This window comes from Accipiter gentilis, chromosome 24, assembly GCF_929443795.1.
Source record: "Accipiter gentilis chromosome 24, bAccGen1.1, whole genome shotgun sequence".
Lineage (NCBI taxonomy): Eukaryota > Metazoa > Chordata > Aves > Accipitriformes > Accipitridae > Astur > Astur gentilis.
Genome location: NC_064903.1, coordinates 8,568,815 through 8,588,766, shown reverse-complemented (window position 1 = coordinate 8,588,766; position 19,952 = coordinate 8,568,815). Strand labels below are relative to the sequence as shown.

Below are 19,952 nucleotides of genomic sequence, written 5' to 3'. Positions count from 1 at the left end.
GCTCTGTTCTTCTCATTACATAAGAGATAAAGATATGCATACTTAATAAATACATTTATTTTAACGAGATGAAGACAGGCCTAATTCAAGTAGTAGCACTTTCTGAACAGCTTTTTTTATTATCATTATTTCTTCGTACACGAGTACAAGACAAGTTTTATTTTCAACACAGCCTTCACAACAGAGCATGTTTTTTTGCCATTCATGTTTCTAGTAGCTGCAGCTAAAAATGCCATTCGGAGATGAAACTGCTGCACAAGTACACTTTGTTCAATACAAGAGCCAAACATTCATTTCTATCATCAGCTCTGTAAGAAAAGCTTCCTTATTCATAAGGTATTGATTCAGCATAAGTTTCCCATATACTTTCAAGTGTTTGGGATTAGAGGGCATTAGAGAAAGGGACTGGATGTTTTACAACAACAGTGGTAGCTGCAGTGCTGTCACAGCTGGAAAAGCTGCGCCCTAACGTGTGCCAGCCTTGCATAGTCAAGCTGGAGGTGAACAGAGGCAGCCAAGGGAGCCAGAAGGACCCTGCAAAGGTTTTCACATGTACCACTTCTCTGAAAATCCGTGCCTGTTCCACCAAAGTCTTATACTATGTGACTGCCCTTAAGCATTGTGCTTAAACCTCATCGACTTCAAGGAGAATAAAACACTTGTTTATGTTTTGCTGAACAGCAACAGACAATTGGTTAAGGGACAGGCAATAGCCTCACGCTTCACCTTGGTCCCACAGAAATCAATTAAGGCCCATGAGTACCCCCCTGACATATCTGAGTAAGGGACTTAAGAGTCAGATTCGAGACCAGAAAGCTCAAGCAGCTCACAAAGTGTTTCTCCAGACACGCAGCTAAACCATCAGGAAGATGAGGAGGCAGAGAATGAGGAGCTCTGAGTAAACTGATGTATGTAGCATCATTTCCACAATACACAGCAAAATGTATGTGTATAGCTGCTCCTGGTATCAGTGCATTCCTACCTCTATTTTAAGGTCCTCACATTTTTCTGCAGTGGTTAGAAGACAATCCAAAAATCAAGTGAATGAATTATTTTGCTGCCTCCTCCTCTTTGTTTACCTTTTGAATGAACTGTTCAACATAAAATACATTTTTCATCTGTTACATTCTTCAGGGGCTTTCTTAAATGCTGAGGGATTTCACAACTGACTTTAATTTCAAAATTCAAAACTTGATTTGAATTTAGTCCTGGATGAAGGCCTTTGCTGTGATACGCTTCCAAAATTATAACTATGAAACGAAGCAGCAAAGTCATCTGAGACTAGTTTACTGCATGATAATTTTCACAGCTGGAACTGCATATGTTTCTCTTTAGATGGGAACAAAGCATGGCTTGAAAAGCTTGCTCTCCATGGCAAAGGAAACTTAACACCCACCAAAAATTCACTCTGTTCCATAGAAATGGAAGCTCTTTTCTGCCTGCTCCCCTCACCTCTTACTTTTCTAACTCTTTAGCCTATGCATCCAAACAGCTCTTCTCCAGCATTGCCACGTATGTCTGCAACGGACCACACACTCAACTGTTCACTGGTGTAAGACCACTGAGTACAACACAAGTTACTTTGATTAACCTTAATAGAAGCTAGACTGTTTATTTCAGATGGTTTGCCCAGCCAGTGGCACAGGGTAGTGAGTCTAGGAATAGCACACCTATCTAACTGCTATTAGATCAAAAAGACTACCCTAGATAAAAACAGCTTAATATACGTTTGCTTTTGCATCCTAGATTTTTGCTACTGATGTTAACTGTCTAGACCCCATTCATCTCAGGAAGTTCGCAAACACTTTTCTTTCAGTTTCATGCTGCAATGGATTTCTTGCAAACCATGTACTCTTAACTCACTTGGTTACTTTTCTGTCTCCCACACTTCTCACATTATGCTTTGTCATTTGGGGTTTTCTTTGGTGGGCACACATTAGCCCTTGTTACAATAGTTACAGCTATACATACAAGTATGCATACAAGGCCACACTTCTGTGCCCAGTCAGTGACTTACAAATCTTCCCTTTTCAGGCTGAAATTTCTCAGGCTTGATCAGAGGCCAGAGTTGATTTTGCTGTTGCCATTTCTGTTGCAAGAAAAATATCTGTTCAGATGCTCTTTTTCTCTTTTGAAGGTCAAAAACTCAAAACCAAGGTCCAATTTAGAAAAAATACTTTTAAAATATTCAAAGCCTAGCACCAGTTTCCCATGAATTTTACACCAATGTAACTATCAATTTCATTGACTTCGTTTTTCACACTAACCAGTATAAAGGACACCATAGCCAACCCCCTTGCAGATCAGGTCTCAACCTCCCACCTCTAATACAAATGACTGCCTTGAGAAAATCAAGATGAGGCTGTAAAAAGCAACTTGCACTTACATGTTTAATTTTAGCAGCTGCACAGACAACAAGCACACTGTACGTGTGTCTACACAATGCGATGGACCGCAGCACAGAGACCCTTCAGCAAGCAGTCCCTGCATTAGAAGCGCAGAAGCGTCCAGGCAGCCGGGGCATGGGAGCTATGCCAGCCAGCCCACCACACAGTGCTGCAACGATGCGGCACCATGTCAGCACGGTGGCATCTGCCCTTTCTCTTGGGACAGTCATCGTGCCCTCTGACAGAGACAGAACAGAGCTACGTTCCTCCACTGCTTTATATTACATGCACATCTTGCCTCCAGGACAACCCTTGAAGTGATACAGCACACACGACAACAACCCCGTCACCACAGCAGTGCATCTGTTATGTTGACAAATGAGCTTCATACAAGAAATTGCAGCCACGTGCTTTCAAGTGACTCCATCTCCCCTCCCCATCCTTGCTCTGACTAAAAAGAAAACAGCATTTAATATTTCAAAAGTGCTCCTGCTATGAAAGGGTTTATGACAAACACTTTAAATAATGATTTTAAATAGTAATTGGTACACTAGGTCTTCAGATTAGAGGAGAACAATTGCTCTTGTTGTTACTTGTGTTATCTTGCAATGCCCTCTCCGGTGGCAAGGTCCTTGGCATATACAACAAGCTGCAAGCTGAATCTAAATGAACAAGAACAACTTTTTAAACCCACCTCCATAATAAGCAAGAGAGAATGAAATAGAAAGGCCCTCGGTCAGTACAAAGCAGCACTGTCTCCTAGATTTTTACTGCTGATTTGTGCCAGTTGAGGCTCTGGATTGCTTTTAGGCACCTCTTTTAGCCTCCTCCTTCCACCTCTCCACCAAGTCTTTGGACCCATTTGGACTACTGATGCTAGATCACTGATTGCAGCTGCCCTTTGGAGACTCCCTCTTTCTCCCTCCATAACAATATAGCACAGTCTGGTTGTAAGTTCTGAGCTAGACACAAAAGCATGCATTAGAATGAAGGAGAACCTCAAATGCAAACATTTAAACAATCTCTGCTTGAGTTTAACTTTTATTTGGTTCAGGTTTAACGGGCATAGCTATGTCATGGATTTGAGAATTTAAATTGCCACTTTCCATACTGCAGATGTTTCTCATCTCAGCTTCTGGGATTTGACTACGCCTTATATTTAGCAAACATAAGAACAACAAAAAGATTTGCTCTAATTTAGGCATCTTTGCTTTAAGATAAGGATCTGCATTTTCATTTCCTTTTCTTATTTTCATAATGTAAAAGCAGCAAGCTGTTATTCACCAAGCATGCTACCAACAGTGAAAGCAGAGAAACACAAATGTCTGTGAATTAAAGCAGAATCAGAGGAGTACAAGCACACTAAGCCAAAACCAATCCTATTTAAAGGATAGAAACATGCCACGAGGTGTCCAAATATAATTGATAATATTCTTGAAATGTAGTATTTTTACCAAAATGAGCACTCATCTGTTTTCCTTCATCACCCAGAAAATTCAAACAAAAGAACAGCTTGTAATGTTTAGAAGAGAATATATGCATTGCACAGTAACTTCTTTTTCAAACTAGCCTTTATTATCAATTTTTTAAAATGTCATGTTTTAGCAATACTTTTCTATCCTGCAGCTCAGCTCTTTTCACCCCGGATACTTCAAAAGAAATCCTAACAAGAGAGGTTGGTCTTTTTGTAATGTTAGAGAGAAAAATAAAATAAAATCACTCTCTGTCATACTGAAAACATGAGAATGATTCAGAATCAAACGATGGGGATGTCATCAAAGGTCCAGGGAGATGATGAATAGCTTCAGGAAGGAAATAGGCTTTTTTTTTTAATGCACAGTTTAACATTGAGAATGAATGTAAGTATCTAGCCTGGTTGTGCAGAAGGATGGAGGAGTATGGGGGGAAGGAGAATGGGAGGAGACACAATGTAGACGGCGGGGTATACAGCAGTACACTGCAGATTGGGGGCTGAGTATTTTCTTCCATGTTTTTCTTGAATTTTGACTGTCTGTCAAAGTAAACAGCCCCAATTATATTCAGCTGGATTGACACATACAGAGCTCAAGGCTGGGAAGAATAGTATTTCAATAAGCAGTTGAGTTACTGTAGGCATGAGGACATCAAGTTCTAGTCTCCCTTCCTCCTCCCCCTGACATTTTAAAATGTCAAGCTACTGTCCACATTGCTGCCTTATTTCCCACCTAGTCTGCAAGTGAGCAAGGGAAAGTTACCTGTTTACTGCATAAAAGGAAAAAGTATCACTGGAGATTCTAAAATGAGAAACATGTGACCACAAAGTTGGAGTAATGGCACAACTGTAGGTCAAGAACTACAACGTGGTCAATTTAAAACTCTTATTTGAAAGACCTAAGTTTGCACATACCATAGTCCCGGGACAAATCAGTGAGGGCTCTGTGCTGAATGGGGTCTACCACACAGCACAGCAAGCTCCTAGCTCCATCGCTGGCTGCATTACTGTCTCAGGCAGCACTTACACCGCAGGGAGCTTCACGTGCATACTGGGGCAAGCTGCAAGTTCCTGTCACCTTCAGCTGAAACCCACGTGTCAGCAGCAGACCAGTGAGGAGCACTTCATCTTAATGAACAAAGCTCTTCTCTTACGCCAAAGAAAAGCTGCTGCAGCAATGCAATATTTAAACTCTACAAAGTCCTTATTAAATGTGACAGCAACAGCTGTAGCAGCTAGAGCACTGGCAGAACAAGGAAAAGAATTAAAGCCCTTTTGAGGGCTAGAAAAAGAAAACAGGTACCATTTTAAACATTAAAATGAGGTCTGGGCTGATGGGGAATATAGATAGTGGCAGATAGCTAGAGATCTTGGAGGTGCTAAAAGCAGTTGCTCTGACCCTCCCACAACTTGATGAAAAGGAACCATCTGTAATTCTTTCCAGTCAATATGCTCTTCATTAAACTAATACATGTAATTCCCACTCCTTATCTTCAGAGTATGATGGGTCACATTAACCTCTCCCCCACGTCATGGGCTCCAGCTGAAACAAACCTCAGTATTTGCTTATGAAATACACAATTCCAGTTGTGATGCCAGAACAGTGGATAGTGGGGAATAGAATTATTCATGTTTGGAAAGTGGAAAATAAGCAGAAATCAGAAATAAAACTCAAAAAAGGGGCATTTTTCCCTACAGATAGAACGATACAACATGTATATTTTAGATGTGCCCAGCTTCCGTGACTGCTTTTCTGGAATGAACGCATTGATAATTATCCCTGAGGAAATAATTGGAAATACTTCCACGCTTTACTATACTGCTTCAGTCATGTTGGCATAATCTATAGGAACTTGAATTGTCCTGTATGGGAAGCCACTAACATGGAAGAGAAATTTCTCTTTGATAAGTTTGTTTAAAACAAACAATCGCAAGTGAATTAACTTCTGTATATGAGTAAATTATGAAACATTTCTTTGCATAGGCTGTGTGAAACCTGTTAAAGATGAGGACATAACAGGTTTTGTCATTGCTGGAGGTGTAGGCATCACAATACTAACCCCCTTGAGCACCACCACCTTTCCAGATTGACCTCTCTACCATCTTTTCTTCCCACCTGCAGACCGTGATCATGGTATTTCCTCTGAGTGCAGCACTGCCCAAAGTTGTAGTGCAGCATCTTTCTCAAGTGATGGAAAAAGTCTTTTAGTTAGGAAAACAGTAAATTCTCTCCTTCTGGAAAACACCGCAGAAAAGCTGTCATTTATCCCAGAATTTTTGCTATGGAAGGAGAAAAGTATTTCACAAGGAAGAAAATGCTAATATTCCTCTTTGATAAAACTCATTTTTTTCAGAAAACACATTTCTTCATCAACTTGATGCTTTGGTTATGTTTTTTACCAGTTTCAAACAGAATTTTATATCAGAAAACTCAACCAAGTACCAAAGGTCTTCCTTTCTGCCCCTCCAATCCTTCCCACAGTATTTCTGAGGCCCCTTCCATCAACACCATGCTGAAAAACTTACTGAGTACCTCTCATTCCTATTTTATTTACAAAAATTAAGTTGCCTGTATTTCTGCAACATCCCAAGAGAAGCACAACTGAAAGGACATCTCTAAATCAGATCGCTTTACTGCACAGTCACATGTAAATACATATATTCAGGTAACAATATTCACCTTAAAAACATCTGCCTAAATACAGTTGCTATGGCCACTTAGAGGTTACAGAGCTGTCAGAGCCTGGCAGGGTCATACCTCCCTTGTTCCAGATGCACCTCTTTTCACATTTAGGAAGAAAAAGCAGCACATTAGTGTATTCCAGAGAAGTCATAAGGGCATATACAGCTTATGGCAAATTTGTTACCTCCCTGCCAGAAACTATAACCACTCCTGGCCCAGGATGGGCAACTCAACTATCCACAACTGGATTGCTAATGTGATATGTACTCTGTAAAGATGAAAAGCCATCTGGTGCTCGAATCTAGTCTGCTTTGATATAACCAAAGGGCTTTTATCATCTCAAGCCATTATGAAATTATCTCAGACCAATTCCTGGCAGACAGGTACCCACACAAGAGAACCAGCACCAGCCAAGATAAAATAAAATCAGAGACCACACAGACCACACTGCCCTTGACCAGTAGAAACAGTTCTTTAGGTCCATAGCAGGGCTACACCAGAAAAAAACAGAGGATAAGAACCCAAAGCTGCCTTACAAATTTACAACTATATTGTTTATTAATTTTACTGTTAAATCATTTTGGTTTGCAATTCTGCGCTTTATATTTCCTGCACTTTCTCAGAGTACTTCAGCCCATAGGACTTGTCATAAACAATACCCTTTGAGAGCTTTTCATTTTAAGCCAAAGAAAAAGATGAAAAGTTAAATCACTTACTGTTCCCTTCCCATTGGTTGCAAATTGATTTTATTTACTGAAACATGCTTGCATTGCAAAAACCACTCAACACGTACAGTAAATAAGTCAGTACATGAAAGTCTAATGTAACCTAGTAGCTACCTATCCCTTTGAAATAGACTGGAGTCATAAACACCTAAATACAAATTTAGTTGAATGCTTATTTTTCTCCTGCTTACAAGACGTCAATCAATACTATCAAAGAGAAATAATAGCTTGGTTGGTCCTGATAAAAATTAAGAACATATATTCCATGTTGCTCCATTGTATTAAAGACACGTCAACCATATTTTTTTATGTCCTTTCAACTTAAAAACTGCAAGGCACAGAACAAACATCGGTAAGTTATTAGCTTCAGTCTTCTGGTGAACTTCATAAGAGTAACATCAGAGCCTGAAGCAATACTACTACTGTCAGATCTCATAAGCTAAACAGGGTCAGGTCAAACAGGCATTTGAATAAGGCACCTTTGAGGACCACATAAGTGCAACAAGAAATAGTGCTGACAATTCAGTAGTGAGCACTATTCCTTCCACAGCAGAACTTTTCATCTCAGATACTCAGCCACAAGAGCTACGCAGCACAAACTAGCTCTGAAAGGCATCAACATTGTGCTGAGAAAACACAACCCTAATCCCCAGCTAAAGTTACTACAGTTCACCCATTAAAATTTCTCCAGTCATTTCAAAGGAACTAGATAGTAATTGCTTCCTATTCTCACACTTTTCTTATGAGACAAAACATTAGTCAAGATTTGCAGTGTTTCTCTGGGAGGGTGGCAAGGCTGCATTTTTAGTGGGTAAAGCAATCTTGCTCACTCATGTGTATCTATTTTACCATTAGCAAAATGGTTTCAGGGGCAGCGTTACTCCATGTCTGTGCATCTATCTGCCTATCTATTATTAATGAAGAAGAATGAGCATCCAGCCTACACTTTCATGCTGAAGGAAGCCTCTTTTATATAGGAAATGAAAATGTACAGCTTTATTTCAGTGGCTGCACTTTACCTCACTGTTGTGGGCAAAAACCCCACAATCCTATCATTTATACTAAATCACCTCCACTACTGAAAGCACAATACACTTAGAGAACGTGACTCAGCAACTCCCAGAATAAAAGGCAATTCTTAAAGTCAGAACTCATATCTGACATTTACACTATATAGTAAGTGATTCAGCAAGCTACAGTTGCTGTGTATAATGACAGATCATTGGATAAATGAACAGCTGATAACAAGTGTGGAAGCCTTGGCTGTCCACATCAATAAACTAGACAATACCAAATAATCGATGCTACAAACTGCAAACTCCTGATTTAAGGTTGAAGGAAAAACACCTAGGTGATGTTCAAGAACATGACAGAGAATTAGGGGGCACCACAGGTCAATAAAAACTAACGCTATTTGCCATTCTAATTACTTTGCATGTTCATGAGCTAGGAAGGCAGTTTGTGAAGCTGTAAGTAAAGCGCCAAGAGTACTGACACTATATATAATTCATAGACTGCAGCATATTGCTACATTTCTCATTGCCCTTAGAACTTGTACTTTCTTCAGGAAATATGGAGGTGATACTTAATGTTTATCTTCCAAACTCATTTTTCATGAGCCCTATATTAACAGAGCACTCTGGTGAATGGGAAAGTCATCAATCTGGATCATTTGAGGGACCGAAAATGAAGGAGTTTTTATCCTTGTGGATATATTGCATTGTCACTTCAACAGCGACACAGTTCACACAGCAACCATGAATGGGCACGTGCATCCTTCAAATACTGTCCAGATCCTCAGCTTACTGACTTTGATGAGGTGCTCTTGAAACCAGCAGAGTTGGGTCAATTTATCAGGACCTTGCTGGGTGTCAGGTGAAAAGGAGATGTTAAAAGACAGAACACGACTGGCTGTGTCACTTCTTCCAGGTGAATGGGCACCCACATTGTACTGATACCTCACTCTGGATTGAATTTTCCTGTTGATTCTTCACAGACACAGAAGTTGCTGCAGATTTATGTTGGGGTTTTTGCATGGTTGAACAAGGAACACTCTGAAAGAGGCAGAGAAATTGCTCCATTTTCCAAATGTGGTCAAAAGCAAATACCCACATTTCTCTTTCTGGATCACACTGGGTTTGCCTGAGCTAGCTAGAAAAATTAAAGTCACTACAGAAATTAGTGGCTATTAAGTGTGCTTTGACCACAGAAACATGCTTAGCTGTCCACAGCAGTTAATGGGATGCTGCTGGCCAGACATGTAACAAGTCAGAATCCAAATTAAAGGTTTAAGATAAATACTTTACTGTAAGAAACAGAAACCTAATATTTACAAAACAAGGACCTTGATAAAAATTAATAGAAATCACACAAAATATATCAAAAGAAAACTCTAATTTTTGGCACCTCCTATATGTAGCTTTAAATAGACAGTTATTTCAGCAATGGTTTGAGAACCCAGCTGTGAAATTCATTTCCTGGTCTTTTAGTACCATATTTGTCAGCACTTAACCCATTTCTGGCTTGGCTTCTGTCACAAAAAGGAAGGTTTCCTTTAGAAAATCAAAACACTAGAAGATGCAATGCATCATTTATATGAAAATGCAGCAGAGGAAATGCTAAGAACAGTATTTCCTACTAAAGGTCTTTTAAAGTTTGGGATTCTCAGTAAAAACTGAATTTGGGCAGGTTTTTCTCTATCCTTTGCATTTAATGAAAAAGTGTTTCCCTGACTGTGTCAAGATATTGCAAACAGGGAGAAGAAATGAAGTCTTGCTATGGAAATGTGTAAGTTATAGCAGCAAGAAAATGTCACTTCAGATATGACGTAAATGTTATATATTTTAACATGTCAACATTACAAGGGAACAGGAAGGATTTTTCTGTTCCCAAACAACCTGTAGTATCCCTCCCAGAAGTATAGAATTTCTGCAGATTTAACTTGTTCACTTTAAGATTTCTTTCCTGAATTAAAAAAGGATCTCCTTTTCACAGTTATTAGAACCATAGTCACAAGCAAGCTGCTTTTCTCTTTGCCTTTTGTTTTTGTAAATATTTTTCCCCCAACAACAGGTTTCTCTTGATTTTTTTCATTTATTCTCTTTTGGCCTCAACAAGAAAATTATAAAAGGTGTTTTCCAGAAGGAAGGAAGACCACTGCCTCTACCACTATACAGTCCATTGGCCGATGGCATGTACTAACACCATGAATTAAAAGGAAATATAAGTCACTGTGAAAATCTTACCAGCTTATTATCCACCCTAACTGCTTATGCTATGTTTGATGAAAATCTGAAAATGCGTACTTTATTTTGAGCTCAGCAGCTCTGGTCGGTTAATCATTGTATCTTACCTTGTGACACTATTAGAGGATGATACTTAAAGCCCAACGCAGCACACAGGCAGACGTCAGGGAAGCCACAGCGTGAGCCCCTTTCTCCATGCATCCTCCTGAGGCTGAGGCGTGAGATACAACCCCACATCAGCCAAGGAAACAGGGTGCAAACTACTATCACCCCCTTACTCCAGAAGCATTTTGCACAGTGATTTGCTGTCTGTATTACCAAGTACAGGAGGGAGTTATGATTTACAGGTAAAAATAGCTTTCTAAGTACAAAATTGGGCTCTAAAGTAGAAAGTGCCAGTGTTCTCTGACTGCACTCCAGCAGCTCCCCATGAAGTTATGAAGAGCAGAAGTTGGGCCTTCGGCTGGAAAAAGTACATTTCCTGCCAAGACTGAGCTCTAGCTAGAGCACTCGCATGGGATACAACAGGGGACAGGCACCCTAGGCCATATGTCAAGAGAGGAGAGGACTGCCAAGCACAGAGAGTGAACTGAACATTGTTCATGGTGGGGAAAAAGGGCTAAAGCTGCCAAGCCAGGAAAGAAGAGAAGAGAAAGAAGGAAAAGCATGTTCTTGGGTCCACCAGCTGCTGACAGCTCCGACATCACTTTAGATGCAGTACAATGCTGGTGAACCCTAATTAAGGGAAATTTTTCATTTGGAGATGTGGAGCAAAAAAACCAGCTCTCTAGAAGGACCAGCTGTTTCCAGGAAAAGGGAAACAGCTCCAAATACAGCAAACACTTCCCATCCCCACGAGCACTGGCCATGCAAGCATGCAAGGAGGAGCAATCCCTGAAGGCCAGGCTAACTCCCACCATACACACATCACCACGCTTTATCTTGGAGTGCTTTTCAGTCTGTTTCATCAGGAAAATTCACAGCCTGCTTTAGGCTTTCCTTGAAATGTTTTCTGCTTTATTTGAGACAACAGGCACTCTGATCCATGTTTGAAAGTACAAATAAATAAGAGTGAGGGGAGCTAGCAGCTCTCACCAGACCCACTGGTCAAAATCAGCAATGAAAATACCTCTGCACTCCAAGAAACTCCCAGATCCCTGGGATTAGTGAGATGTCTAGTGCTGCCAGGAACTAGAGTCCGTATTTGGTGAAAATTCTGGCATTTTGCGAGAAATTTCCCATGAAATAACAATTTAATTTTTTAAAAAAACATCAGTTAAAAAAATTGTAATAGTAACTATAAAAACATCTAATTTCAGGAATGCTGAAATATTATAGTGATATACATTAGTAGCTATATGTATTATTAAAAATTATACACTCAAAAATCAAATTAAGAACCCTCAGCTCACAAAGAAGTAGTAATTTAACAAAACAAAATAAGAAATAAAAAATGTTGCAAGATAATCTTTAATGTTAAAAATACATAAACTGAAATGGATGTTATTAGCACACAGTGCTCTAACTGACATGTTACTGCCTTATTTGATAACAAAATGGTAACGGCAGCTATTTCATCCCATCCCCAAAGCAAAGGCTCTGGAGCTTAGACCGTGAAGCATAAAGGGAGGGTGAGAGTACGTCCAGCCTCCACTAGGACCTGAAGGCTCTGTCCTCTCTACAGAGTGCAGTGCCAGGCAGTGACGTCAGAGTTACTTTGGGTACCAAAAGCCATACAAACACATCAACTAGCTCTGCTGAAAAAGCTCCTTCAGGGTTAACTTAGGAATCCCTACAGATCAGAGCTTTGTGCGACAGGCATGTCCTTAGGGTAGTACCTCTTGCTGTAGAAAACTCTGCTGAATACATTCAGTTCATCCACTTCTATTCCTTAGCCACCTGCTTTTTTAACCTGTGTCTTATGTTGGCCCTGCTTTTATGTATATTCAATTCCCATCTACACAATGATATTCAGAGCTCAGTGACCTTTTAGAGCTAAACTGCTTTTTTGGGTAAGTAACTACTTAAGCAATACTGAAGCACTTCATAAATTCATTGCAGATTACTAAACTGTGCCAAAACATAATGCCATTGGGATAGAATCATAATTAGATGTTTTCAGATTTTTAAGCAAATAACAATTCTTATATTTTACAGTATGAAAGTAAATCTCTTATAATAGTCTGAATTCCAAAGGCCGTATTTCAGTTCAGTTCAAATAAACTTTTAATTTATCTTAACGCTTTTTGCTGTGGCTGTTCTAGAAACTGTCAACAGCCAAAAGTATTGTCAGTCAACATGTCATTTATATGATTCTGTTGATAATACTTTATCTACTGTAAACTGATAAGGCTTAGAGTGCATTTACAGATTACTGCAGGTGTAAATTTGTACTGATCAGCATCCATTGATTCCTGCCAATGTGTCACTAGACTCCACTACAAATAGTGTAAAATAGCATACCCAGTTTACAGAGGATTTAAAAAGTCCAGAAAAACAACTACCACCAAATAGTGGATATACTTTTAGCCCACATCCTCACTTATTCTGTGGTAGCTTGTCTCTGTATGTCCCTAGAGCTGCTGGAGAGGATGACCAATTCTTTCATTTTTAAATCCAATTCGCTCCCTTGGCTTAACAATAGCAAATCACCATCAACTACTTGTGCTAATAAAGGGGTCCCAAACACACAAATAAAATCTAGCAACAGCAGCAGGTGTAATTTGAAAAGTGAGCAATGTAATGAGACTTGAAAGAATTTAATTGAAAAACTATGAGCAAAGAGTGGATTCAGGCAGAATCATTCAATTCATGTAGCCATGTGGAATAATTTGTCATTTACAATGGTCAAAACAAATATTGCTGCATAAATGACTTTCGGGAACAGCCAGGCATTTTAGCAGCCTATGAAGAATATGACAGACTAGTGGTTGAAGGAAACTTGGAGGACAGGGCTGCTGGACAGAGTGGTCCAGTAATTCCTGCATGTCACTCCCATCCATCACCAGAAGCTTATGAAGTTGGTCAGATGGCCACCTTCTGCTGTCAAACTGGAAAATAATTCACCAGTACAAGTTCACAAATCACCTCTTTTCACAGGGAGCGAAAAGAACAAGGCAACCTCTCCCACTAGCATAGCTGTCCATGGAAAAGTACATAACAGCAAGATGGCCCCATCTGCCAGGGGACACCTGGGCCACCCCATGAGAGCAGGTCTTGCTCCTTTCTCAGGGTGGTCACCCTTTCCCCAGCCTCCAATGTACACCTGTTTACATCGTCTTCTAAGCCTCTCTCCTTACAGACCAGTGTTCAAAAACAGAAGAAGAGTGCAGAACCAGCAGGTAAACATAGCAGGTATTTTTCTCAATTGCACCTTTTCATCCCCAAAGCTATTGAAACATTGCTATGTATCGAGACAGAGTGAACTGGTTGGTAGGGTTGGAGAAAGCAGGAAGTGGTACAAATTGCCTTTCAAAAACAACAGGACTTTTTATGTTTGGGTTTTTCTTTTTACCTGAATAGTATAATTGTTCTTCAATAAACACTGGCCTTTATCAATACTCATTAAAATGCTTATGATTTCTGATATTCCTGAATATATGTAATTTTATTATAAACTAATAAATTCTGATTTTGTTGATTATCTGTAACTTTATATTAGTATGTTCATTTTTTATTATCTAATTAAAAACTGAGTTTCTGTTACAGTTTTAGGCTTTAGAACCCCGGATCACAGTTGCTAATCTCACTTGTTTGTCCGCAACAAAACTACCAAGAGGCAAAGTGAAAAAGTATATATATTTTTTTTGTTTACATAGACTGAAGGGTTACATATTACTTGCTAAGAGATAACGCTGCTGTTGTGTTTCTTCAGCAAAAAAGGCTGACAAGACTGTTTTCACATCTGTCTGCATAATATAACAAATCCATGAAGAACTAGTGATGAAAAAGCTGTTTTGTTGACAATCTATTATTGTTACATGCACCCAAACACCAAGATTTAGGCACTGCTCATTAGTGCTGTATTGTAGCTCAGGATTTTGTCCCTATGAATACTTGTGTCAAAATATTTTTCAAATATATTCTAGGCTGCAAGCCTTTGCCTTACATCCCCAAACAGCTATAGCCTCTGAAGCCTTTTATCATCTTAATCACACTTGCCCGTACCTTAACCGTAGAAGCCATACTATAACATTGCCAGCCACATACAGTACTCCTTGTAGTCCAAAAACCCCTTTCTACAAATGCCATTTTACCTTTTCTTTTGCACTCTTCTCATGTACTAATACAACTCGGATCTCTTTGCCTTTCTTACTGTGGCCAAGCATTACACTGATGACTTTCAGCTCCCATCTATGACTCCAGAGCCTTTTCCTTACAAATTATCTCATAGTAGCTAATATTGCGACTTAGTCACAGGAAGAAGGAAGGGAGTAGGAACTCCCCTTCTACCTCTGAGCCACTGAAATCTTCCATTCGGGTCTGCAAAAGCGAGAAGGCAGGACTGGATCTGAGGAAAGCAGTGCCCGAGGACCGGCACGTGCTGTCCTTGCAGCTCCCTTGCACAGCCACCGCCACCGCCACCGCCACGCAGGCAACTGCCCTGACACTCTGGCACGGGAAGTTAAGGCAGCACCTTCTAATACCTCTAATAACTTCACTGGAAGTTTGCTTAAATAATCGCTGGATAACTAACTAATAAGAGCAGGGCTTTGCCCCTAATTAAAAGTCTCACCTCACCAGTATCTACTTGAAATAAATGCTCAAGCAACACTAATATGAATACCAAATACACAGCCATTCTTCACTTAGTCCACCACTGCTCTCGTCTGCAATTAATTTTGATCAGGCTGCCTTGTGGGATCACATCTTCAGTAAAGCTGATGCATTAATCTTGGATATCATTAACTCTTCTGATTACTTTTTCCAACAGCAAGTTAAAATGGTGCTTCAGGCTCCTGCAACTTCGAATTTTCCTGAAGCTTTCCATTATGTCAGCACTGCATTTATTCTGATTTCAAGTTTCACTCTTTAGATGCCCATACTGCATTTACCTATGAATACCAGTTATTTCATATTGCCTCTTCCATAACTACCAGAACCTCCAAAATGGACTAAAAACCTCATGTACCAGATTTGGAAAAAAAAAAAAAAAAAAAAAAAAAAATCCATGTCTTGCAAGCAAAAGATAAAGTAAATAACTTAATTGACTTAACTGGTATTTCAAGTATTGTGTACTTTAGCAAATGCCTGGAAGGCTACAGGGAATCTAACCCAAGCTCCTCTCTCTCCATGGCAGTGCAGCTCTCCTTGCTCGAGGGAGATGTGGAGTTGCCTGTTTCACTTTCAGAATAACTCTCTAATAACAATTTCAGGTTACCATGGCTGCTAGCAGTGGCCAACAGAGTCCTGCTGTTCAAAATCTGTATTGCTAGAGGAACTCAGGCACTTGCCATAAATGCCAATTCAGGCATGTTAATAAATAACAACAATAGAAACAGCATTAGAAAGTTCTTGCAGAAGAAAACAGTAGGCAAGATACTTTTCTCCACGTCTGCATTGCAGGCTAGCAGAGACAATACTACCATAGCTTTGCTGCTAAGCCTTCAGCAGTATTTGCTAACAGTGATTTTAAAGACCAGCAGGTTCAGTAGTCTGAGCTCTGGTCTCACCCTAGCTCCTCCTGGTACAGTATTTTGATGAGAACTCAATTTTCAGACAGGTGAATAATGTGGCCCAGTGCATCACCAACCCCACTACAAGAAAGATATGGGCATACTGGAATGAGTCTGTGAAGGGCCACGAAGATGATTAAGGAACTGGAGTATCTATCATATGAGGACAGGCTGAGAGAGCTGCGGTGGGTTGGTCTGCAGAAAAGGCGGCTTATGGGGATCTTATCCATGTGTATAAACACCTGGTGGGACGGTATGAAGAAGATGGATCCAGACTGTTCTCAATGGTGCCCAGTGAAAGAATAAGAGGCAATGGGCACACAAACTGAAATAAATTAAATTCTGTTTAAACATAAGTAAAATCTTTTTTACCGTGAGGTTGGTTGAACACTGTGACAGCCTTGCCCAGAGATGGAGTTTGTATTCTTGGAGATAACCAAAACCTGACTGGGCACAGCCCTGGGCAGCCTGCTGTAGCTGATTCTGCTTGAGCTGGGGGTTGGACAGGAGGATTTCCAGAGGAGCCTCCAACCTAGATCTGCACTATCCCCAAGGAAAGAAAACTCTCAGCATTTGTGTGCCAAAAACTATACCAGTATGCAGTTTTCTTTCTGGTTCCCATGAGATGTCTTCTTCAACAAAATCCCTGAGTATGTCATATACCTGCTTCCAGCCTGTGATCTGATCTTCCTCAGGACCCTCCGTGCAACATGGCCAGCCACATAACACAAGAAATCCTCTGCTGTTTGTTGTATGAGTTTTCTTTGACCTCTCCCCCATAAAGATCTAAACCCACATGCATATATAATTCACAAACTGAAACAAAACAGAAACAGGACAAAGAAACTTGGTGAAGCACCAAGCTATAAGATAATATGCTTACATGGTTCTATGCATTACATTCATAGTTCTAATCCATATTTTCAGGTCATCGTCTACATACACTTACTAGCCTATTCCAGATATCTAGATAGATTCAACCAGCAAACACATAACATCAGATATGTCTCCCAAACACTTAAATCTGGAAAAGGCGTTTACTAACATATATCCTTTTATAAACTAAAGGAAATTTAATTTAATATGAATTTCACACCAAATTACAAGGGGAAAAATCTCATGGTTCTCAAGCATTTTGCAAAAAGGAGAACATTTGCATATTCCATATTTACATTTTTAATAATTCAGGTCATCAACATTTTAATAAAACAAATTTAATACATGCTATAGTTAGTTTAGGACAAATTCATTAAGTTTTGAAGTATGAATATACCACATTGTTCAAATAATGAAGAGAACACATGAGTTCTAGCAAGGTCATGATGAGAGGGAGAGCATAGAATATGGGTTATCTAAAGAATATCCATCACAGGGAATTGAATTAGATGCATCTCATTTTCACTTTGTCAAACTTAGTTCATATTCTGGTTGAAGACCAGCATGCTACATAGGATAGCAACTATCCACGAGGCAGGTATTATATCTTCATTTGACAGGTCTGGGGTCAGGTAGGTCAAATCAATACTTTAGAGACCCATCCATGGTCAAAAATGGACAATAAAGAATCACATGACATGTGAATCTGGCACACAGGGAAAAGAACTCATTTAAAATGAGGAATAATGATAAGAATAGAAAAAGGGATTTCACTCAAAATAAAAGGAAAAATTGTATTTCAAGAACATATTGGAAATATCATGTGGACTAATTCAGTTTGATATAAGAAAGTAGAATTCTACTTATTCTGCTTTAAGTAAGACACCATTTTAATCAGTATGTCAAAACACAGACCGGAAAATACCTAACCATTTGTTTATACAGTTTTGTGCAAAAGGCTGAAAAAAAATCAATTGTTTTCAGATACTTGCAAAGTTCCACAGACAGTGAAGGCAAAATAATAATTACAGATGTCATACTGCAGTGGAATGGAAAGGGATCAGGAATATATTGGTAGGCAATACTATTTTACCCATTCATTTGTGGTACCTGACAAAAAGTGACAAAAAAATACTGTTGACTAGTAGATTACCACATGGACTCAGAAGCATACGATGTACAGCCTCCTGAAAAGCAGGTTACTTTCCCCCTGACAGTCCAATGTTACTAACTTCATTCTTGGAATAGGCTGTGCCACACTTTTCACTAAAAACAAACCCTAGGCTACACAAGTTGATCATCAAAATTAAACCAAAGCTTAAAAATATGGAACAAGCACTCAAAAAAAAAAAAAAAAAAAAAAAAAAAAAAAAAAAAAAGACTCAAGTTGTCTCTATTGGCTTTGTTTTATTCTAGGACAAACCTCAACAAAAGCCTGTTTTACAGTTTTAGTCAACCTTTCCTCTGTTTAGCACTGAAGGCAAAACTAGAGTCTGAATGACTTCCAGCGTACAGGGAGGACCTAGCTCTGCTCTACCTTTTGCTTTATAACCAGTGTTTCCAGGCTTTGTACACAGCAAAAGGTAGAAGTAGTCTTCTGTAGAATTTTATAAGATCTTGATATGAATTTCCCCTAGTTTGGGACTGCTCGGCTATTGGGATTTGGTTTGGATTTACTTCTATCAAATAGATTCACTGACATGTGAACACCACTTTTTCTTATTATTTCAAAGCTTTATTTTTACTATTGGCATAGAACAAAGATTCTTACCAGTAACCTTCAATTCAACTGTTCTTCGTATAAGCTTGCCTTCAAACTTTAGTTCACAGGTATAATTTCCTCCATCTTCTTCCTGGACCTCTTGTATTAAGAGAGTATTTCCCTTCTGAATTACAACGCTTCTCCACATTTTTGGCTTACATTCCTGCAGAAAAAAATCCATTGCCAAAATTACCCAGCTTGTATGACATAAGACAGTGTTGCCTGATCAGATTTTCAGTATTATACATAAGTAAACAACCATCTCAATACATTTTGCAATTCAAATTCAAATATAATTTCAGAAAGCACAGATATCTGAAACTGGAATTAATTTGAAGACGGAAATTAAACAGAAATGTTTTTAAGGTTCAGTAATTCCCACTGCATCACATGGGCCGTGTTTAATACATAGTACCCTGAAGCAATGGTTAAGTATCTTCTCTTTTTCATGATGAGCAACTGCCAAGACCTCTACTTCAGGATGGACCATTAAAATGAATCTCTGTTTGAAGGGAGTAAGGGCAACATCTGTTAAGAGTTAGCCTGAAGGCAAAATTTACACACAGTCTCAGGCTAGAACCATTTACCAACAGAAGAAAACAGGAAGAACAACAGCAGTTTTGTGAGCAAGGGAATTCAGGAAGCCTGGTTTCCTTATGGTCCTGTTTCTCAACACTGGCTTCTCTGGCACCTGATGAGCTTTGATTCAGCTTTTTCCCACCACTGGGCTCTTTGTAGCATCACCCCCATGTGCGTCCTCTGGTGGAGTACATGGTACTGATGGCCTGCAACTCTCACTGACTTCGCCAGGCAGATCTTAGCTGTTACTTGGCAGATTTAGGTCCATCACTATGAATTGTGGTCCTATTGGAACAGCATTTGAGTCCTTCTGGATAGTGTGTGATACAGTGCAAGAAAAGGCTCTCCCTTTCCTAACATACTATATCCCTGCAGCCAGATCAGTCACCTTCCACATTAACAGTACTCATGATTGAATACCTCTTGGAATGCTCTGAACTAAAAGCACAGGCACAATTTGATCATTGTCTCTTTAAAACAGTACCTCAAGATTATATATTTCTTGTCTCTCAATAACTTTAATATCAAACCTGTTCTGCCTGCAAACAA

At 39.4% G+C, this 19,952-nt stretch overlaps 1 protein-coding gene across 2 annotated transcripts in view; it reads right to left on the bottom strand.

Annotated features, from left to right (window-relative positions):
- IL1RAPL2 (interleukin 1 receptor accessory protein like 2) overlaps window positions 1-19,952 on the bottom strand; it is a 487,221-nt gene that overhangs the window by 154,620 nt on the left and 312,649 nt on the right. For both annotated transcript variants that reach the window (XM_049827421.1, XM_049827420.1), the window contains exon 5: window positions 18,834-18,987. In XM_049827421.1, the coding sequence (XP_049683378.1) occupies window positions 18,834-18,987 (154 nt within the window). The remainder of the gene's footprint in view (window positions 1-18,833; window positions 18,988-19,952) is intronic.